This window comes from Vipera berus, assembly GCF_964194415.1.
Source record: "Vipera berus genome assembly, chromosome: 15".
Classification (NCBI taxonomy): Eukaryota; Metazoa; Chordata; class Lepidosauria; order Squamata; family Viperidae; genus Vipera; species Vipera berus.
Genome location: NC_138218.1, coordinates 5,110,710 through 5,133,270, shown reverse-complemented (window position 1 = coordinate 5,133,270; position 22,561 = coordinate 5,110,710). Strand labels below are relative to the sequence as shown.

The 22,561-nt window shown below is 47.5% G+C and overlaps 2 protein-coding genes across 2 annotated transcripts in view; one reads left to right on the top strand and one right to left on the bottom strand.

Moving 5' to 3' along the window:
* NR5A1 (nuclear receptor subfamily 5 group A member 1) overlaps positions 1-4,854 on the top strand; it is a gene marked incomplete at both ends in the record, with an annotated part of 36,267 nt that extends 31,413 nt beyond the window's left edge. The window contains one exon of the mRNA XM_081339557.1: positions 4,607-4,854. Within this exon, the coding sequence (XP_081195683.1) occupies positions 4,607-4,854 (248 nt within the window). The remainder of the gene's footprint in view (positions 1-4,606) is intronic.
* Positions 4,855-10,693: 5,839 nt separating this feature from the next.
* The window catches only part of ADGRD2 (adhesion G protein-coupled receptor D2), a gene marked incomplete at both ends in the record, with an annotated part of 58,749 nt that continues 46,881 nt past the window's right edge, over positions 10,694-22,561 (bottom strand). Inside the window, 6 exons of the mRNA XM_081339478.1 lie at positions 10,694-10,701; positions 13,617-13,647; positions 18,518-18,576; positions 18,661-18,790; positions 19,872-19,925; positions 20,791-20,832. Coding sequence (XP_081195604.1) covers positions 10,694-10,701; positions 13,617-13,647; positions 18,518-18,576; positions 18,661-18,790; positions 19,872-19,925; positions 20,791-20,832 — 324 coding nt within the window. The remainder of the gene's footprint in view (positions 10,702-13,616; positions 13,648-18,517; positions 18,577-18,660; positions 18,791-19,871; positions 19,926-20,790; positions 20,833-22,561) is intronic.

Genomic DNA, 22,561 nt, shown 5'->3' with positions numbered 1-22,561 from the left:
AGTCTTCCTCTTCTTCGGCGGCAGGGACGGGGGGGGGGGGCCCTCTCCACGGAGGAGGAGGAGGGAGCCGGCTATGGGGAAGGCATTCTTCCTGCCTTGCTCGCAGGAATGAAAAGATTATTCAAATATTCAATTAAACTCTGAATAGGGCGCCTTCTCCAAACCAGGTGAGTTCATCGCCACGAACCTGCTATTGTCGCACCCGGCGCAGGCGAAGAGAGGCAGCGTTGACATTTAGCGACGGCACGTGTACTTTCTGGTGTGTGTGTGTGTGTGTGCGTGTGTGTGTGAGACGGGAGGGAAGGTTGTTTTTTTTCTCTCTCTCTCTCTCTCTGTGACACACACACACACACACACACACACAAACACCCCGTTGGTTTCTTTTCTTTTCCTCTCCCCCCCCCCAACCCTCTTCTGTGCAAAAATTGCAGTCAGCGGAGGAGAAGAGACGGGGAAAGGCAGCGGGCATCTTCCTGCCCATCCTGGAATTGAGTCAGACGGCTTGGCCTGGCCGTCCTTTGGCGGTCTTTCTCCAGCTGGGGCTTTTTCAGGAAGCCGGGGGTGGCAGAGATCCTGTTTTTAGGGGTGTGGTGTGGTGGGGGGCTCCCGGAGACACGATAAAGAGCTCCCGGGAATTAGTAAGATTGCAAGAGCAGTAAAGGGGAGTATTTGTAGCTCAGGGCTGCAATGAGGGGGTCCAGGGGGCTCTCTGAGCTGGGTGGGCTTTGTGCGGGCGTTTCACGAGCCGAACTAGGTAACGTCATCAGTGCTAGAAAGAGTGTGGGGTTTGCCCCTCTCTCCCTTCTAGCACTGATGATGTTAGCTGGTTGGGTCGTGAAAGGTCTGCAAGAGAACAACCCAGCTCAGAGAGCACCAACCTTTCTTGTTTTCCTCCTTCTCCTCAAACCCCCCTCCCTTCTAGCACTGATGACGTTGCCTAGTTGGGGCATGAAACATCTGCAAGAAAACAACCAAGCTCAGAAAGCACCAAGGACCCCACAATCCTTCCTTCCTTCCTTCTTCCTCCTCCTCCTCCTCCTCTCCACAAACCTCTCTCCCTTCTAGCACTGGTGTTGTTACCTAGTTGGGTCATGAAACATCTATAAGAAAATCACCAAGTTCAGAAAGCACCGAGGACCCCACATTCCTTCCTTCCTTCCTTCCTTCCTTCCTTCCTTCCTTCCTTCCTTCCTTCCTTCCTTCCTTCCTTCCTTCCTTCCTTCTCTCCGCAAACCTCTCTCCCTTCTAGCACTGGTGTTGTTACCTAGTTGGGTAACATCTGTAAGAAAATCACCAAGCTCAGAGAGCACCAAGGACCCCACAATCCTTCCTTCCTTCCTCCTCCTCCTCCTCCTCCTCCTCCTCCTCCTCCTCCTCCTCCTCCTCCTCCTCCTCTGCAAGAAAACCACCCAGTTCAGAGAGCACCGTCTCAAGACTGCAATAGTTCTCCATCCTTTTGGAGAAATTCTCTCTTTGCAAGGGCTTGATCCTGAGATCATGGAGCATCATCTAGTCCAGCGTTTCTCAACCTTGGCCACTTAAATGCATGGACTTCAACTCCCCAGTCCAAGCATTTTCCCTCCTCCCAGAATTCTATGGCTGGCTGGGAATTTCTGGGAGTTGAAGTCCGTGCAGACATTGTGATCCAATCGAGAGCTGTAATATTAATTTCCGTTGCTAGATTTTAGTCCTGTCAGACAGGTGCAGTTTCAGGCCTGGGAAAGTAGTAGTAGTAGTAGTAGTAGTAGTAGTAGTAGTAGTAGTAGTAGTAGTAGTAGTAAAAAGTTGGAAGGGACCTTGGAGGTCATCTAGTCCAACCCCCTGCTCAGGCAGGAAACCCTATATACCATTTCAGACAAATGGCTGTCCAGTCTCTTCTTAAAAACTTCCAGTGTTGGAGAATTCACAGCTCTTCTGGAGGCAGGCTGTTCCTGCCTGGAATGGAATGGAATGGAATGGAATGGAATGGAATGGAATGGAATGGAATAGAATAGAATAGAATAGAATAGAATAGAATAGAATAGAATAGAATAGAATAGAATAGAATAGAATAGAATATAGAATAGAATAGAATAGAATAGAATAGAATAGAATATAGAATATAGAATATAGAATATAGAATATAGAATATAGAATATAGAGTAGAATAGAATAGAATAGAATAGAATAGAATATGGAATGTAGAATAGAATAGAATAGAATGGAATGGAATGGAATGGAATGGAATGGAATGGAATGGAATGGAATGGAATAGAATAGAATAGAATAGAATAGAATATAGAATATAGAATAGAATATAGAATATAGAATATAGAATAGAATAGAATAGAATAGAATAGAATAGAATAGAATAGAATATGGAATGTAGAATAGAATAGAATATAGAATATAGAATATAGAATATAGAATAGAATAGAATAGAATATAGAATATAGAATATAGAATAGAATAGAATAGAATAGAATAGAATAGAATAGAATAGAATAGAATAGAATAGAATAGAATAGAATAGAAGATTGAGAAAGAATAGAATGGAATGGAATGGAATGGAATAGAAAGAATAGAACAGAACAGAACAGAGTAGAGCTGGAAGGGACATTGGAGGTCATCTAGTCCAACCCCCTGCTCAGACAGGAAACCCTATATACCATTTCAAAAAAAACAACGGCTGTCCAGTCTCCTCTTAAAAAACGTCCCATGTTGGGAGCGTTCACAGCTTCTGGAGGCAGCTTGTAGGCAGAGCCAGACTAAACCAACCAACCCCCCAAAAAAAGGACCCTTAAATTTTATCTGGAAGCATCTCTTGGATGCTCATTCTATAAAACGCCAGAAACTGCGCAATATTTATCCGACGGAGAGAGACAACCAAACAAGCCCGGTTTAATCACTTGATTTGCACACCTGCCTGGCTGGCTTCTCTGCAGGGGAAGAGACGCAGCCTCTGCTCTCCGTAAAGCCTCGTTGCCCGCAACATACCCACCCCGGCCCGGCTGTGCAGGGATCACGGTTTCTATGCCGGCTGAGCTGCCTGGCGGCTTTTGCGGAGGCTGGGCAGATTAAGGACAATCTCCTTGCCCGGGCTTTTCGAGGCGAAGCCGATCCAGACAGCGAGAGGGTGGCGTCCTTGTTTACCTGCTGTGACATTTTCATGAAATCAGAGCTGGAAGGAGCCGTAGAGGTCATCCAGTCCAGCCCCCTGCTGGGTGCGGGGCGGACGGCGGCATCGGAGACCGCCCAGCTGGCATCTAAAGAGGGTCAGTTCTGTTTTCAGCCGGGGTCAGCAGTTCGCACCGTTCAGAAGCGCAGCCTGCCTTAAAACCTGGGTTTAGCTCGAACCCAGGGCAGGCGTGGTCCTCGACTTACGATGAAGTCTGAGCGCAAAATTTCAGCAGAGGCGGTTCTTGGCTTGCGACCACAACCGAGACCCAAATTTCTGCGGTGAAGTCAGCCATTTGCTAGGCGGGTTTGCCCCGTTTTACAACATTCTTCGCCGCAGCTGTTAAGTGAATCACCCGCGGTTGATAAGCCAGTCAAGTGAACTCGGCTTCCCCCGGGGACTTTGGTTGTCAGAAGGTCGGGAAAGGGGGATCACGTGACACACACACACACACACACACCCAGGGACTCTGCCACCCGTCATAAACACGAGTCGGTTGCCAAGAGACTGAATTTGGATCGCGTGTCCAAATGTATTTCCCAAGGGTTTGAATTTTGATCCCCTGACCAGAGGGAGAGGCTGCAACGGTCATCGGCGTGACAAATGGTCGTTAAGTCACATCTTTCGGTGCCGCTGTCACTTTGAACGGAGACTTAAACGAACTGCAGAAATTCGAAGATGGCCCCTTACGGCTGCCACAGGAGCTTTGCTCCGTTCTACGACCTTGAATGGCCGCTGCTGCGAAGCGACTCGCTGCACTTGTTCAGTTTGTCAGACGCTGATTCCAGCTGCAAAACGTAGCAGGCCCCAGCAGATACTAGAAGAGATATTAGAATAATAGAGGTGGAAGGGACCTCGGAGGTCATCTAGTCCAACCCCCGGCTCAGGCAGGAAACCCATTTCAGGCAAATGGCTGTCCAGCCTCTTCTTAAAAACTTCCAGTGTTGGAGCATTCACCACTTCTGGAGGCAGGTTGTTCCACTGGTTAATTGTTCCAACTGTCAGGAAGTTTCTCCTTAGTTCCAGGTTGCTTCTCTCCTTGATGAGTTTCCATCCTTTACTTCTTGTCCTGCCTTCAGGCACTTTGGAGAACAGCTTGACTCCCTCTTCTTTGGGGCAGCCCCTGAGATACTGGAAGACTGCTATCATGTCCCCACTTGTCCTTCTCTTCATTAAACTAGACGTACCCAATTCCTGCAACCGTTCCTTATATGTTTTAGCCTCCCGTCCCCTGATCATCTTTCTCGCTCTCCTCTGTGCTTTTCCCAGAGTTTCAAACAACTTTTTTTGTAGTGTGGAGACCAAAACTGGTTGCAGTACTCTAGGTGTGGCCTTACTAAGGCTTCATAGAGCCGTATTAAGTACCTCCTGTGATCTTGAATGAATCCCTCTCTTCACGCAACTTGCCCCCAAGCAAACTCATGCCTGTTTGTCTCCTTCTGGCTGCAGATGTGAAGTACGTGGAGAATTCCAGCGTGGTGAAGGAAGCCCAAGAAAAAGCCAACACAGCCCTGATGGAGTACACCATCTGCCATTATCCGCACGCCACGGACAAATTCCGGCAGTTGCTGATCCAGCTGGCGGACATCCGGGCCCTCAGCATGCAGGCCGAAGATTACCTGTACCACAAACACCTGAGCGGGGAGGTGCCTTGCAACAACCTGCTGATTGAAATGCTGCACGCCAAGCGGACTTGACCCCAGGCAGGGGACTGATGGACGGACAGACGGATCGAGGGAGGAGGCTGGAGAGGCTGGGGCAGTGGGGAAGAGTCGGGCTAGGGGTGGGGTGGGGAGAGCGGGGTTGGCAATTAGGGGATCCCTCCCCTAATCTGGGCTTCAGCTGGGTCCTCTCGTTGTCCAGCCCGCTGGAACTGGGCCAATCCCACCCTGGGGCCCATTGGTCTTTTTTGTCCCAGCTGCTGTGATGTTTGGAAACCTGAAAGAGCAACTTGAGGGCGGCCCTTGGAGACGGTTCGGAGGTTGAGTCTGCGGTGGGTGGATCCCAAACTGGGGGTGAGCGGGTGGGGGTGGGGGGCAGAGAGAGGGGGCTGCCCTGTCTTTCTTTCCCTGACCTCTAGGTCCAGCGGTGGAGATCCGAAAGGGGGAAACCTGCTAGCACCCCTTGGGAAGAAGCGAAGGCATTCCCTGCCGTATCTGACGCATTCTGCAGCGAAAACGGGGCGCGCTGCTCTTCAAATGTAGGGAAGATGCTTTGGGCGGTGTCCAGAGATCCGACCAGCTTTGAGATAGGGCACAGCCTCATTCCCCCATCCACCCCTTCTTGATCTCGCGGTGGGAAGCCAAGGTCTTTGTAAAAGTTTAACAGCCTTGTCTACTTTAATTTTCTCTTTAGCTCACGTTACCTCTCCCGGGTGTGCCTTTCGGTCCACTCCGCGGTACAGTGGCTCAAGAATTGGTGGCCGTATCCTCACAAAATAGGGGTCCTCTCTGGAGGCTCGTGAAGCCGGACCTCTGGATCGCACGAAGTTATTTCTTTTCTTTTCTTTTCTATCTGCCTAGCAATTTAATTTAATTTTTTGCTCTAACCCAGCAAGAAGTGGATTGTTTTCAACGGCCGGACTCACGGGGAAAAGAACCACGTTCCCTGTTGGAGTCACTTCCCAGAGTTCTAAATCCATGTGTTAATTTCATTCATTCATTTGATTTCCCTGTTGGAAGGACTTTTTTGTGTGGGGGGGGGGGAGAGAAAGACAATGCCTGTCCCAGGAAAGGCCAGATCTGGACCATAAAGCCACCCTCCGTCCATCCCCGTGAACTTCTCACCGATGCGTCCTACAGTTCTTGAGCCCGCCCTTAATACCCACCCAGCTTGCAAGAAAAACTAGCCTATCCAGAATCCTGAATTTACTTCCTCGTAGAGATACGGGGTGTGTGTGTGTGTGTGCTTGTGTGTGTGTATGTGTGTGTGTTCCTGTCTAAGTTGTGTGTCTATTTAAGTATTTCTCAAAGTCCAATTCCTGTTGGACCTGGTCCATGAAGGTCAAACATCTTCCTGTTTCTTTTCTTGTAGCTTGTTCCTCTCTCTCTCTCTCTGCTAAAACAAGGCCCCGTTGGGAGTCTGTTTGGCTGTGCAAGATTGCTCTTGCAAAGAAATTTGGGGTGTGTGTGGGGGGGAATCATTTCCTTAAAAAGCACTGTCCATCCAGCCACATCACTCCGGCATTGCAGCGTTTACAAAACTGCAATATTTAATTGAGCTTCAGAGCTGCTTCAGGGATGGGCTTAAGGGAACCCCCTGCCTTTGAGGAATAGGGATGAAAGCAATTTTGTGGGCCCCTCCTTGTCCACCGCCACCATCACCCCACCCAAAAAAACACCCCCCAATGTGGCCTCTTCGGAGCTGTTGAGTGCCTTCCCACCCAGGTCTCTGCGATTCTGCCCCCCACTCTTCAACGCTACAATGGTGGTCTCGTGATGGCTTATCTCTGTGTTTTGATGAAGCCTTGCCTGCTTTGGATGTGACTTTCAGGACAACCTCCTCTCTGTGCGTCTGTGGATCTGCGTGTGTTGCAGTTTGAAAAAGTCAGGAGGGCGCCGTGGGAAGCAAGGATGCTTTTTCGGCTTGCCAGGGGATCTGGGGTGGCGGCAGCGGTGGTGATGGCAGCTTCCCCCACCCCAGCCCTTCCCAAACATGAAAAGTGCTCTTAAGTGTCTATGCCCCCCCCCCTCTTCCTGCCCTCCACCCAGATGTCTTTACGGAGTTGTTCTACCTTGCCGAATTCAGACATTCCAATAAATTTTGTAATTCTGCTACGGTCCATCTCTGGACGTTCTTTGCCTTCGATGACCCTGCTTGGACTCTTTCCTTGCAACCAAGAATGGCCGAGGGTGGGGCGGGGCAGGGTGGGTGGGTGGGTGGAAACCCTGAAGACTGGTATGGAGGGTCAGGATCCATCACCCCACAGGTGCCAGGGTGGGAGGAAGCCCGGCTGAGAGAAGCCATGCAGCATCTTTTCTTCAGTCAACCAAAAATGGGGCCATTTCTGGTTCTTTAAAAAATAATAATAATAATAATAACCATTGTGGGGAGATGTCCTTCTGGTTTACAAAGCTGCGATGTTCCTCCTCCAAGACTCTTTCATGGACAGCAAGCAGGGCTGGAGCCTGGCCAAGGCTGATAAGCCCAACTCCAGCTGCAGGCGTGGGGGTGACCCGGAGGGGGTGGCCCGTTTCTCCCTGTGAAAAGGCTGCCGGGGGGGGGGGGGAGAGTTGGGGAGGAGGGGGAGGGAGGAAGGAGGAAGACAAGGAAGGAAAAGATGGAGGGAGGGAGGAGAGAAAGAAGGAAAGGAAGGAGACAGTTCAGGAAGGATGGAAGGAAATGGAAATTATCCTAGGTGTGAATTAGGGAAGGAAGGAAGGAGACAGTTAAGGAAGGAAGGAAGGAGACAAGGAAGGAAGGAAGGGAAGGGCAGGAAGGATGGAAGGAAATGGAAATTATCCTAGGTGTTGATTAGGGAAGGAAGGAAGGAGACAGTTAAGGAAGGAAAAGAGGGAGGGAGGAGAGAAATAAGGAGAGAAGGAAGGAGACAGTTAAGGAAGAAAGGAAGGAAAGAAGGAAGGGCCAAAGCTAAGGAAGCCAGCCAAGAAAGAGAGAGCTTGCCGGGGTCTTACCTTGCAGAATGGTGTTTCCCAGAGACCCCAGACCCACATAGCATTGAGAGGACACTTTCCAGATGTTTGCTTCTAGGCACAGCTGCCTATTCAGACATTAGGACTCCCCCCTCCCCTCAGAAACACATTTTGAGCTTTGGGCATCGCCAGGGCCCCCTCCTGTTTGTGATTTCCCCCCCCGCCCCCACCCCCTGGTGTGCGGGACTAGAGTGCCCATGAGCCACAGCCGGCCTGGCCAAGGATATCAGGGAGGTTTCCTAAAAACCCCTGAAAACTTTAGAATGGCGTCCCTTGAGCTTTCTCCAGGCGAAGCTTCACTGATTGAGCAGAGGCCGTTTAATTTAATTTTAATTTAATTTTAATTACCCCCACCAGACTTTTTTTTTTTTGCCCCATTGCCCTGCCCGCTTTTAAAACTCTCAGCCGACCCCCGCGTAAAGATTTTCCTAGAGAACGGGAAAGTTTTTCAAGTTTTCATTTTGTTTCGCTTGAAGAATCCCTCCAAAGATTACAGCTGCTTATCTCCATGTTTTGGGTTTCAAAATATGTCGCCAAATTTCCACCCTCGGCAACAAAACAAAAGTCCTGTTATCCTGGTTGGTGCTCTTTGTGTGTGTTTGTGTGTGTGTGTAAAAGAAACATCTCTAAGCGTTACTTTGAACCTTCAAGCCCGTCGCTTCCCCCCCCCCCCCACCCAGCCCCGGCTGATCTCAATTTTTAAAATAATAAATGGAGATGACGTACATTTTTACATCCAAGAGTTATACAAGCCTGCTTTCTCTTAAAACGTGACCATCGTGGGATTGTTGCTACCGCTGGATAACAACACCCAAAATGCTTGTCGGTGCATTTGCCTTCAGGTCTCCTTGGAAGGATCTCGAATGCAAAGCTAATTCCAAAACACGGAGTACATTTTGCAAGGAGGACACACACGGAAAGAGCCATTGGGTTGCATCCGGAATAAGATGGGATTAAAAATGGGAATTTTAGTCTCCTTAACAGGTCAAGAGATAGCAACAGGTCAAGAGGAGTCCTTGTCCTGATAAAAACTGGAAGGGTGGAAAAATCCGTTGGGCCTCAAAAGCTTCCTCATCATGATGATTATAATTTTAAAAATGGTGCTTTGAAAATGTTCCATTGGAGCTCACGAAAACTGTCTCATGCCCCAAATGGGACAATCAAAAGATTTCCATCAGCACCCAGGGCCGTTTTCTGAAGCTGAAGGTCTCTCAAGTCCTCTTGAACCTTATCTTCCCCCAGCTTGATGTCCCTGGCTGCTTTCTGCTGAAAACAGGATGAAGGTGGCATCTCTGGAGGCTTCGGGGTGTTAGTGGTGGTGGCTAGGGAAAGCCCTTGCAGAGATGGTTGGTGTGAAAGAAGAAAGGTTTGGGGGCAGGGATGAAAAATAAGGAGACAGAAAGCTGATCAACCCTCAAGAGTTGGCTTCCAGAGAGGAGAACGCAGAATGAAGGTGGCATCTCTGGAGGCTTTGTGAAGGTGGTGGCGGTGGCTAGGGAAAGCCCTTGCAGAGATGGTTGGTGTGAAAGAAGAAAGGTTTGGGGGCAGGGATGAAAAATAAGGAGACAGAAAGCTGATCAACCCTCAAGAGTTGGCTTCCAGAGATGAGAACGCAGAATGAAGGTGGCATCTCTGGAGGCTTCGCAGAGGTGGAGGTGGTAACTAGGGAAAGCCCTTGGTTGGAGTGAAAGGAGAAAGGTTTGGGGCAGGGATGAAAAATAAGGAGATAGAAAGCTGATCAACCCTCAAGAGTTGGCTTCCAGAGATGAGAACGTTCTTCTAGAGGCAGCTAGAACAGACAGCTCCAATGGAGATTCGATCTAAGGTTGAGGACCAGCCACATCAGAAGAGGCAATTATGACCAACCCACTAGACTAAGCTTCTACCCAACATTGCCCTTTGGGGGTGACTACATAGTCTTTACTCCTGTTGTAGCTCATTTGCTCCAGGGTGTAAGACACCACAGTAGAAGTGCTCACCAGAGGTTCACAAGTAGGATGGATTGTTGTGTTGCCTGGTCTTCTGTTTGTTCTCCTTAGCCTGGAAGCCAAGAAAAGGGGCGGGGGTGGGGTATCGGAGACTCTCCTACCAAGGTTGCCATTTTGTGACCGAGTATCTCCACACACTCAAAGACCCAAATAAGCTTATACAGAGTCATCCAGATGAAGGCTGTCCCAAAGGTGCTTTTTTCAGGAGGCAACTGGACTTTCTTGTTTTTCTTTGAAGTTGTTTCACTTCTCATCCCAGAAGCCTCTTCAGCTCTGACTGGATGGTGGGGAAAGGAAGGATTTAAATATTCCTTGCATACTCCCAAATGGAGTCCCAGGAAAACATGGCAGACTCCAGGAACCGTTTGCGCTTCAGTTTGCGATTCAGACAACCCAACATCCTGCGCCCGTCTCTCAACAAGGAAGGGACCCGGGGCAGACAACATCCTGCAGCCAAGAAGGCCTCACACCCATTTGCACCACTCAGGTGACCCCGAGGACACAGGTAAACCTCCAGGTGGCCTCAACGCCTCTCGAAAAGAAGGCAAACGACCAGCTGTCTGCAAGGAGGATAAATCCTCTCATTTCCCCACCATCCAAGTCAGAGCTGAAGAAGCTTCTTGGAGGAGAAGCGAAACGTCTTCAAAGAAAAACCAGAAAGTCCAGTGGCCTCTTGAAAATGCACCAATGCCACAATCCACAGCAAAAGGGAACTTGGGCAAGGGGGGAAACCGTGAGGGAAGCATCTTGGTTAGTAAATCCTAACTTGCAGAGCCAGGATCTGGAAAGGGGTTGGAGAAGGAATAAGACGTTTCTCCATCTTCTGTTTTTTGTTTTGGGTTGTTTTGTCCCTCAACAGTCACCCGCCGGAGATACGTCGCTGGGAACAGCTCTGCTCATAAGCCTGAAAGAGGAGGAAAAAAAAGGTCCATCGTGGTTTAACCGTTTTAGCTTCCTTTGGTCTTCGCCTATTTTGTTCCAGTTTAAAAAGTAGACCGAGCGACGGAAGTCTAATCTGGAACTGATGGGCCGTACATTAAACCCAGGACCCCCATGGAGAGGTTAAACCACACCCGGATTGGCGCAAACTCACCAAAACTGGAGATGTTGACGTCCCCCACCCACAGAGGGGGAGTGCCTCCAGCAACCTAGCGTGAAGACCCCAGCCTCACAGTTACCCCCATCTTTTCACAAGGGAGGGAAAGAGGGTATATATATCACATCTGCAGCACAGCTGCAAGGATGTGGTTCGTTTTTGAACATCCACGGCTCGGATGTTCCCACCCGGTCTTGGGTCAACGGTACCTTGTTTTTTTTTCCACCCCCCCAAAGCTGGAAGCGCAGGGGTGGGGTGGGGTGGGGTGAATCCTATCTCGCCTGCAGCCTCCCGCTTGCCGGAATGGCCCCCTCCCCACCTCCCCGATCCTGTCGGGTGCCCAGCTGCAGGGACACGGAGCATATGTTGCTAAGCACATCTTAGCAACATGCAAGATGTATTCAAAAACGATAATGAAATTATCGCGGGGAGACAATGCAGTGACACTCAAGGAGACACAGGGGCCGTGGCGATCGTCTTCTCCGTCAGGAGGGAACAAAAGAAACACCTCATTGTGTGGGTAAACATATGACAATATTCTCTGCACACACACCCCTCATCTCACAGACACACACACCCCTGCACAGCCCACCCCCTCTTTTGCAGGGCCCTCACCTTCCCAGATAATGGAGCGAAATGAATATCACCAGATCGTACCTCCATAATGCCAGCCAGCAACTCATTTCGGAGGGGGTGATGTTTGGGGTGGGGGAAAGAAACATGTGGCCTCTTGTCAAGCGAATGGGGCTTTCGATGGGGAGGGGGGCAGCGAAGCAAGAGAACAACCATTTATTTTATTTTTTTTCCCATCAGGACTTTGCACCGTGCCTCTGTTTAATAACAACATTGTTCTCTTTCTATCGCTGAGGGCTTGCATGCAAATTGCGGTTTGAAAATATGCTGGCAAATAATAGAAATTTGTCAGCGATTCCCATCGCAGTGGCTGGTCTGATCTGGAGGGTACTTTTCGTCTTTGCAAAAGTTTTATACACACACACACACACACACACACACACACACACAGAGTGTGAGAGAGAGAGAGTTAGATGATAAATAGATATAGATATTGGTAGACACAGAGACTTAAAGAGATAGATAGATAGATAGATAGATAGATAGATAGATAGATAGATAGATAGATAGATAGATAGATAGATAGATGATAGATAGATAGATAGATAGATAGATAGATAGATAGATAGATAGATAGATAGATAGATAGATAGATAAATATGTGGATAGATAGATAATGATATAGATAGATAGATAGATAGATAGATAGATAGATAGATAGATAGATAGATAGATAGATAGATAGATAGATAGATAGACAGAGATACAGAGATAGATACAGAGATAAGATAGGTACAGAGATTGATTGATAGACAGATAGATATAGATATAAGATAGACAGACACAGAGATAGTTATAGATAGATAGATATGATATAGATATAGATATGATAGACACAGATAGATATAGATATAGATATTAAATAGACAAGAGATAGATAGTTATAGAGATAGATATGATATAGATAAGCAGATATAGATATAAGATAGACACAGATAGTTATATATAGAGAGATGAAATAGATAGATATAGAGATAGATAGACAGATATAGAGATAGATAGACAGACAGACACAGTTAGATAGACAGACAGACAGACAGGCAGAGATAGATGATAGATAGATAGATAGATGATAAATAGATAACCTTTATTGTCATTTTTTTCTGTGGGCACAATGGCACACATTAAAAATGAAATCTAGTTGCTCGCTCTCAAAGTGTACACATACATAGCATACATTTAAACATACTATATACAACATATGTATCGACCTACACCCTTACATATAAGCAATATATAAATACTCATCACTGTATATATACACACAAACATATTTGCAACTTTCTCAACAAATATTCTGCAGAGAAGGAATACAGGTAGTCCTCAACTTACAGCAGCTTATTTACTGACCGTTGAAAGTCACAACAGCACTGAAAACAGTGGCTTATGGCCGTTTTTCACACTTAATGACGATTGCAGCATCTCTCGTCACGTGATCAAAATTTGTATGCTCGGGGCAACTGGTTTGTATTTATGACGGTCGCAGCGTCCCGGGGTGTGTGTCACATGATCCTCTTTTGCGACCTTCTGACAAGCAAAGTCAAGGGTGGAAGCCATGTTGCTCGCTGAACAACTGCGGTGATTCACTTAACGAAGAAGAGTCGTAAAATGGGGCAAAACTCACTCAAGAAATTTCTCGCTTAGCAACCTAAATTTTGGGCTCAATTGTGTTCGTAAGTCGAGAACTACCTGTACTCAGGTGTGTCCTGGGCATGGATCCCGAGCATGACAAGATTCCTAAAGAGCAGAATTTGAGGCACGATTTATATGCTTGCCAAAAATTAGAAATTGGTCAGCCATTCCTGACGCGGAGGCTGGTCTGATCTGGAGGTTATTTTTCACCTTTGCAAAAGTTTGATATTATTATTATTGTTGTTGTTATTGCTGTTATTATTATTGTTATTATTATTAACTTTCTCCACAAATATTCTGCAGGGAAGGAATACTACGGTCTGGATTCTGAGCGTGACAAGGCTTCTGGCTAGTGCAATTTGAGGCATGATGTCTCCAGTTAAAAAGACAAGAGGTTTTCTTCCAACCTTGGAGCATAAAAGTTTAGCAAGTCTGAACTCAAGAGGGGAAGGCCTTACCTGATGATTTGAAGGCAGTCAGTTGTACAGCCTGGAAAAAGAGAGAGAGAGAGAGATTGAGAGAGAGATTGAGACAGAGAGAAAGAGAGAGAGAATGAGAGAGAGTGAGATGGAGACAGAGAAAGAGATTGAGACAGAGAGAGAGAAAGTGTGTGAGAGAGATTGAGAGACAGAGAAAGAATGAGAGAGAGATTGACAGAGAAAGAGAGAGATTGACACAGAGAAAGAGAGAGATTGACAGAGAGAGAGGGAGAGAGAGAGATTGAGAGACAGAGAAAGAATGAGACAGAGATTGAGAGAGAAAGAGAGAGAGGGAGAGAGGGAGAGAGAGATGGAGACAGAGAAAGAGATTGAGAGAGAGAGAGAGAAAGTGTGTGAGAGAGATTGAGAGACAGAGAAAGAATGAGAGAGAGATTGACAGAGAAAGAGAGAGATTGACACAGAGAAAGAGAGAGATTGACAGAGAGAGAGAGAGAGGGAGAGGGAGAGAGAGAGATTGAGACAGAGAAAGAATGAGACAGAGATTGAGAGAGAAAGAGAGAGAGGGAGAGAGAGGGAGAGAGAGAGATGGAGACAGAGAAAGAGATTGAGAGAGAGAGAGAAAGTGTGTGAGAGAGATTGAGAGACAGAGAAAGAATGAGAGAGAGATTGACAGAGAAAGAGAGAGATTGACACAGAGAAAGAGAGAGATTGACAGAGAGAGAGAGAGAGAGAGATTGAGAGACAGAAAAAGAATGAGAGAGAGATTGACACAGAGAAAGAGAGAGATTGACACAGAGAAAGAGAGAGATTGAGAGAGAGAGATAGAGATTGAGAGACAGAGAAAAAATGAGAGAGAGATTGACAGAGAAAGAGAGAGATTGACACAGAGAAAGAGAGAGATTGACAGAGAGAGAGAGAGAGAGATTGAGACAGAGAAAGAATGAGAGAGAGATTGACACAGAGAAAGAGAGAGATTGAGAGAGAGAGAGAGAGATTGAGAGACAGAGAAAGAATGAGAGAGAGATTGACACAGAGAAAGAGAGAGATTGACAGAGAGAGAGAGGGGGGGAGAGAGAGGGAGAGAGAAAGAGAGAGACTATTCCCCCTAAATCTCGGGAGGTAACCCCCATTTGTCTTCAATCTCGTAACCAAACAGCTTCCCAGAAAACAATATCCAGTTAAGCTTCGCTAATCAAACTTTCATCAGAGATCTTTTCAGTCTGCAAATGTTAACGTAAGCAAGTAACATACCACCTCGATTTAAAACACAGCGGTGCTTAGGTGGATGACCAAAAAACCCTTTTTAATGTGTTTATTGTCCCAAACCAAAGTTCTGGCTTCTGCTTTTTTATTCTACAGTGCTAAGAGGTCATGATCAAATTCCAGGTCAATCTTTCTTTCTTTCTTTCTTTCTTTCTTTCTTTCTTTCTTTCTTTCTTTCTTTCTTTCTTTCTTTCTTTCTTTCTTTCTTTCTTTCTTTCTTTCTTTCTTTCTTTCTTTCTTTCTTTCTTTCTTTCTTTCTCCCTGGCTTTTTCCAACCTCCATTCCCATCAAAACTGGAGATGCGATTGTAAAAAAAGAAAAAGAAAAAAAGAAATTTGTTTCATTTTTTTTTTACGATGCGCCCCTTGTAAAAACTATTTTAATCCGTTCTATCTCACAGGGGTGCAGCCTCCTTGTTGCTGGAGCCCTAAAGGATGATGTGATTTGTAGGCCGTATGTCTGCAAGGAACAAGCAACTCCATTTTCATGGACTCAGAGGTTTAGAAGGAGCCCCCCCGAGGTCATCTAATCCAACCTCAACACAAACCCAGCCACAAAGAACCTTGAACTCAACCTCCAGACTGCATTTTTCAAGCCCACTATGGGTTCAAGTCAATTCACTCTTAGCCACAGCCTGGGAAACCCCGTTACGTTTGTGTGTGTTTTTTAATCACGGATAAAATATTGTTTGAGCCCAGTGAGCTGTGTGTGTGTACGTATACAACGTGCCAGCAAGTCATTCCTGACTCACAAACCGCTGCCTAGATATTCGCCATCAGCACGCATCAACACACACAAATACACACCCACGCAGCACTCTGCAGTGCACCAGGCTGAAAGCACCTGCCTCTTTTTAAAAAAACAAAAACAAAAAAAGAAAAACAAAGCTAAGTTTCTAGACCTTATGATCAGGAAGTTGATCGAAACCGACAAGCCACCCCATCTTTCCGTACCACCTGCGAGAAGCGTGTGAAACGGTTGCAAAAGAAGAAGAAAGTGGTGGTGGGGGGGGGGGAAAGGAGCAGAATTCATTTTATCCCGAGTCAACTCTTCCTGGTCACTCCAGCCGGGGAAGGAGACGGAGAAGCCAGGTGTGGTGGTTGCTTCCTCTCCGCCTCGTTAAGTCCGAGGCTGGCCTTGGCATTTAAAAATCGCCGACGACGTTTCAGCGGTAACCGCTCTGCCTGGCTTAATTGCTTGAGCCTGTGCTTAAGGCTGGCTTCGCGGTAACTTGGCAAGGACACGGGGAGATGGATCTAACACCTGGGAGGTGACCAGCAGCCTGATTTTGGTGACCCAATCCAGACCCTCAAAACAAGAACACCAGGCGAGGCGTACTTCGCTGATTAAAATGGGGTGGGGGCAGGAAAGAAGGGGAGCGGGGGGGGGGAAGAGCTGCTTATTTGACGGGCAGGCGTCGGGTGCCCTCGGCTGTCAAGCAGCCAACCATGCCCGCAGTCCTTTTCAATAGCCTGGCAGAAATGCAATCTAGGCATATGCACCCCCGTGTCATCGGGCTTTGGCCAGTGAGAACACGGCGTTCGGCTAGGAAGCTGCTAGCGCTGCTGATGACGGACGGGCGAGGGGGGGGGAGAAGCAGGAAAAACCTCTCCAAGATGCCTGGAAGGCAGGTGGGCCTCCATAACTTTGGGCAGGTCTGGATCCAGATGCCGGGAAGGCAGGTGGGCCTCCATAATTTTGTGCAGATCTGGATCCAGACGCCGTGAAGACAGGTGGGCCTCCATAACTTTGGGCAGGTCTGGATCCAGGTGCCAGGAAGACAGGTGGGCCTCCATAACTTTGGGCAGGTCTGGATCCAGGTGCCAGGAAGGCAGGTGGGCCTCCATAACTTTGGGCAGTTCTGGATCCAGACGCTGTGAAGGTGGGCCTCCATAACTTTGGGCAGGTCTGGATCCAGGTGCCACAAAGGCAGGTGGGCCTCCATAATTTTGTGCAGATCTGGATCCAGATCCAAGCAGGTCTCCTCTGAGCCGACCAGCTGAAAGCAACGGGGCTGTAGATGGCTTTGTCTAATTTCAGAGCTCCTTGGAGCTCTGAAATTAGACAAAGCCATCTTCATCCCCGTGGCTGTTGGAAGGGTCATCTTCCATCTTCATCCCCGTTGGGCATGTTGGAAGAGTGCCCCTCTTTCCACAAAGCCCAGGGGCTGTGGTGGCCCTGACCTTGGCTGATTGAGTGACCCAGCCTCTTTCGTGGACATTGGGGAGGGGGCCTGAAGGTGGCTCTCATTCTGAATAGGTTGGGTGGGCATCCAGCCTACCCTGTGGCTTCTTAGGGTGAGCGTGGGGAGAGTCTGCAGGATTAAGATGGAATCTTTCAACACCTGAGTGATGTAGGAGATCAGGAGATTCAGGAGGATCTTCAGAAGGGGTCAAATGGAGGATTTGTCACAAGCTTAGATTTTTGAGAGGTTAACACAGCTTGGTGTGTGTGTGTGAGTGTGTCTCAGGAGACAGATAGGACCAAAAACAGGTTTGGTCTCATTCTTGCAGTTGGGCATGGAGAAGAACCATGCTTTCTTTCCATGTGGAAGGGCCGCCTAGATGCTACTGGCCTTTGCTGTTTGTGTGTTCACACACCCCATAGGTCCCCTGTGTGCTCAGCCAGGGACTTGGCTCCATAAGCTGGCCCCACAACTTTCCTTGAGACAACGGGAAGTTAGTCTTGCAAGGTGTTCCCCTCAGCGGGTCTAACTCTTTCTCCTGCAAGATGGTGTCTTCCAGATGCTTGAGGTCCAAAGATGGCCACGAGAAAGAGGAGCCATGAAACAACACAACATGGACAACAGGGTGCTTGGCTGAGGCTAAGGGCATAACACCCCACACTTGGCCACCAGACCTGTTTTACTCAACGCAAGAGATGTGAAATGCTCACAACTGACAAAGCGGCCTGATGCCAAAGGGAAGGCGAACTATTTAGGGCAGGCGTAGGCAACCTTGGCTCTTTTATGACTCGTGGACTTCAACTCCCAGAATTCCTGAGCCAGCATGGGGGAACTATGGCCCCTTCATGACTTGTGGACTTCAACTCCCAGAATTCCTGAGTCAGCATGGGGGAACTATGGCCCCTTCATGACTCGTGGACTTCAACTCCCAGAATTCCTGAGTCAGCATGGGGGAACTATGGCCCCCTCATGACTCGTGGACTTCAACTCCCAGAATTCCTCAGCCAGCATGGGGGAGCTATGGCCCCCCTCATGACTCGTGGACTTCAACTCCCAGAATTCCTGAGTCAGCATGGGGGAACTATGGCCCCCTCATGACTCGTGGACTTCAACTCCCAGAATTCCTCAGCCAGCATGGGGGAGCTATGGCCCCCCTCATGACTCGTGGACTTCAACTCCCAGAATTCCTGAGTCAGCATGGGGCAACTATGCCCCCCCCCATGACTCGTGGACTTCAACTCCCAGAATTCCTGAGTCAGCATGGGGGAACTATGGCCCCCCTCATGACTCGTGGACTTCAACTCCCAGAATTCCTCAGCCAGCGTGGCTCAGTTTGGTAACCACTCCCTTTCCCCTCAGCGTGGCTGGCTCAGGAATTCTGGGAGTTGAAGTCCACGAGTCATAAAAGAGCCAAGGTTTGCCTACCCCTGACTTACGGCATCTTCTGAGGGGTGGGATGGGTGGGACTTACCGGTTTCTCTGGTGACATAATTGAGGAAACGCTCCGTGGGATTTTGGCACTGAAGTTCCCTATATTAGGAAAGGGGCATCAGTTGGGTGCAACAGCAAACATCCGAACGCGGCGTGAGCGGAAGGAAAAGTTACTCTCCCTACCTTTGCTCTTGGACGTGGTGTCCTTCTCGGTGGAACAGGATGTACTTTCCGGGGTGGTTGGGTTGAATCTGGCCATCTCCCAGGAGGTGTTCCTGGGGCTTGACAGATAATTGACAGGGTGGGAGCAGTTCTGAAAGAAGAGGAGAAGAGAAGCTGTGGAGGAACATCTCTTTGAGATGTTGTGAAGGCAGGTGGGCCTCCATAACTTTAATAATAATAATAATAATGAAAGTTGGAAGGAACCTTAGAGGTCATCTAGTCCAGCCCCCTGCTCAGGCAGGAATCCCTATCCCATTTCAGACAAATGGCTTGTTAGATGCTTTTGTGCCAGCCCATGGCAGTTCCCCAAATAGGTCATCAGATGGGAGCAAAGAGGCTTCTTTGCTCCCACTGGTGGGTCAGGGGTCCCTGGCCCCTGCAACCCCATTGGCGAGAGTATTTTATGGTCAGGGAGGGGCTGAGACCCCCCATAAATACCTCTGCTCAGGGGCTGCTCTTTGTTCGTCTTTTCTTTCTCTCTTGCATGCATTCTCTCTCTATCATACAAGCATGGATGCCTCCATGCCATATAACTCTTTCTATATAATCTATCGATGAATAAAGCTTCATAATGATTGCATCTCTGCATCCTGCCTCTTTTACTTGGAAGCACCTTAACGATCCATCGATCTCTCGTGAGTTCATCTTTCATGGCTGTCCAGTCTCTTCTTAAAAACTTCCAGTGTTGGAGCATTCACCACTTCTGGAGGCAGGTTGTTCCACTGGTTGATTGTTCTAACTGTCAGGAAAGTTTCTCCTTAGTTCCAGGTTGCTTCTCTCCTGGATGAGTTTCCATCTGTTGTTTCTTGTCTTGCCTTCAGGCGCTTTGGAGAATAGGTTGACTCCCTCTTCTTTGGGGCAACCCCTGAGATATTGGAAGACTGCTATCATGTCACCCCTGGTCCGTCTCTTCCTTAAACTAGACATGCCCAATCCCTCATTATATGTTTTAGCCTCCAGTCCCCTAATCACCTTTGTTGCTCTTCTCTGCCCTCTTTCTAGAGTCTCAGATGCGCTAGGACTCCAAGCCCTCATCATTCCCTTTGACCATGCCAAGTGGCCTCTGGAGAGGACTGTCCCAGTTCATTCAGAGGAGGCCAAGTTGGAACATCTAACCCAAAAATGGAACTGAAAGGTTTGTAGAGAAGGTTTGCTGGGGTCTTCAGACCTACCGTGAACGAGAGGGCTTTCTTCTTCTGCCTCATTCTCTGGATGGCATTGCGCACCTGGAGATGGAACACAAAGAGAGGTCAACCATTTGGTTCAAGGTATCCACCAACGATGCTCTCCAGACCTCAGGAAGGCCCAGTGCCTGAAATTCAGATCAGACTAAATTTTCCGCGATGCCTTCCGGAGCAAATGAAAGAGAACTCTCCACATTTGATAGTGAAAGTGGAGGGAGCTGGGGAAGATGTGTGTCCTAGTTACACTTCTCAAAACTCTTTCTCCTTGAGAAGCTGGGGGGCACACTTGAGTGACACCTCCACGTGATGGTATAAACTACACCTCCCAGCGTCCCCGCCATGTGGGGCTGCAGGCAGAGAGGGCTTTTAGCAGCATCTGGAATCCTGCAGCAGTTTTGGTTGTAGTTTTCCCCCCCTCCTTTCATACGTAAGGAAAAAGAAGGAAAATTTATCCTAGGGAATTTGGTCTTGCGTTGCTCATATGTCTAACGCAGCGTACGGCTGAACGATTGCTCCTTACGTTTCTTTGTTTGCAACAACTAGCAGAAACGTAAAAGGAATCCTACGGATTCGTTTCTGCACTCTGAATCCCCAGCTGGCAATAACATGCTTTTATTTTAAAGTGATTAAAAAAGCAGGATTTTTTTTTAGTCCAAACTTCTGTATAACTGATGCAACAGCCTCCTGATCTTGAGGGACCAAATTTTTTTTTAAAACAGTTAAAAAAAAAAAAGCTGAAATAGTAAGCAAGTGCCAGCAGCCTCCCACGGATCAGGCTTCCCCAGCCACCACCCACACCTTGCTGCAGTTATATTTAAAATCATCAGGACTAGAAACTTGGGGAGGATTTTTTTTTTAAAAAAACAAAACAAAACGCAAGATGCTGTGTTTCTAAGCCCAGCCTTACCTCACTATTATAGAGTGCATAGACCAGGAATATGTAGAGGCCCTGTAAAAAAAAAAGTGGGTGGGGGAAGCAAATGCATACAAACAAGCTGAAAAGATATTAGCTCAGGAAAATTATTGTTTTAGCTGCTGCAAAGGCTGAGATGCAAAGCTGGAAGGGCATTTTTTCTCCCCAGTAGCCACGAAGCTGCAGCTGTAAAAAGATCAACAGGAGGAACTCACAATTTCAGCCTGTTTTTTTTCCCTTTTCCAGCTGCCCACAACAAAAAGATCAACGGAGTATTACAGCTTCGCATCACGTTAACCCTAAGAATCAGAGACTGTTTTCCTTCTGGCTTTGAATGCGTCTGGTTTTCATAATGGAAAACCCTCAGCTGCACCCCGTCTCTTTGCGTTACGTTCAGCTCGAAAGCCTCACCGTGAAATAATCAAAATAATAAAGCTTTGCAACTCAAGAGACATATCCAGAGGCGACAGGAGGTGAAGATGATGAATAGAATAGAATAGAATAGAATAGAATAGAATAGAATAGAATAGAATAGAATAGAATAGAATAGAATAGAATAGAATAGAATAGAATAGAATAGGAGCTGGAAGGGACCTTGGAGGTCTTCTAGTCCAGCCCCCTGCTCAAGCAGGAGAACCTATACCATTTCAGATAAGTGACTGTCCAGTCTCTTCTTTAAAATATCCAGTGATGGAGCGCCCATGATTTCTGGAGCCAAGCTGTTCCACTAATTAATTGTCCTCGCTGTCAGGAAGTTTCTCCTTAATTCCAGGTTGCTTTTCTCTTTGGTCAGTTTCCAACCCTTGTTTCTTGTCCTGCCCTCTGGTGCTTTAGTAAATAATGTGACCCCCTCTTCTTCGTGGCAGCCCTTCAAATACTGGAATACTGCTATCATGTCTCCCCATGCTGGTGATGACCTATAAAGCCCTAAATGGCTTGGGTCTGGGATATCTCTGTGAGATGAACTCACGAGAGATCGATGGATCGTTAAGGTGCTTCCAAGTAAAAGAGGCAGGATGCAGAGATGCAATCATTATGAAGCTTTATTCATTGATAGATTATATAGAAAGAGCTATATGGCATGGAGGCATTCATGCCTGTATGATACACCAGTGGGAGCAAAGAAGCCTCTTTGCTCCCATCTGATGACCTATTTGGGGAACTGCCATGGGCTGGCACAAAAACATCTAACAATTTCAGGGAACACCTGCTCCCTTCGTCCTGTGCGCTCCCACAGGGAGGGTCTTCTCAGGGTACCGCCGGTAGAAGATTGCCGGCGGACGATACCCAGGGGCAGGGCCTTCTCTGTGGGTGCACCTGCCCTTTGGAACCAGCTGCCTGTAGAGCTTAGGACTGCTCCTGACCTTCGCTCATTCCGCCAGGACCTGAAGACCTGGCTCTTTGAGCTTTCCGGCCTGGACTGAGAGTATTAACTGGGGTTTTAATTGTATTTTAGTTGTAATCGGGGTTTTATTTCAAGGTTAATGTAATCATTTTAATTGTTTTTAATTTTTGTAATTTGTTGTATTGTTTTTTTAAAAAAAACCTTGTGAACCGCCCTGAGTCCTACGGGAGAAGGGCGGTATATAAGTCTAATAAAATAAATAAATAAAATAAATATTTCTTCCTTTCTTTAACCAAATCCCTGCAGCCGTTCTTGGTATGTTTTAGTCTCCAGGCCTTTAATCATCTTAGTTGCTCTTCTCTGCACTTTTTCCAAAGTCTCCACATCTTTTTTTGTAACGTGAGTTAGGACGCTGATCTT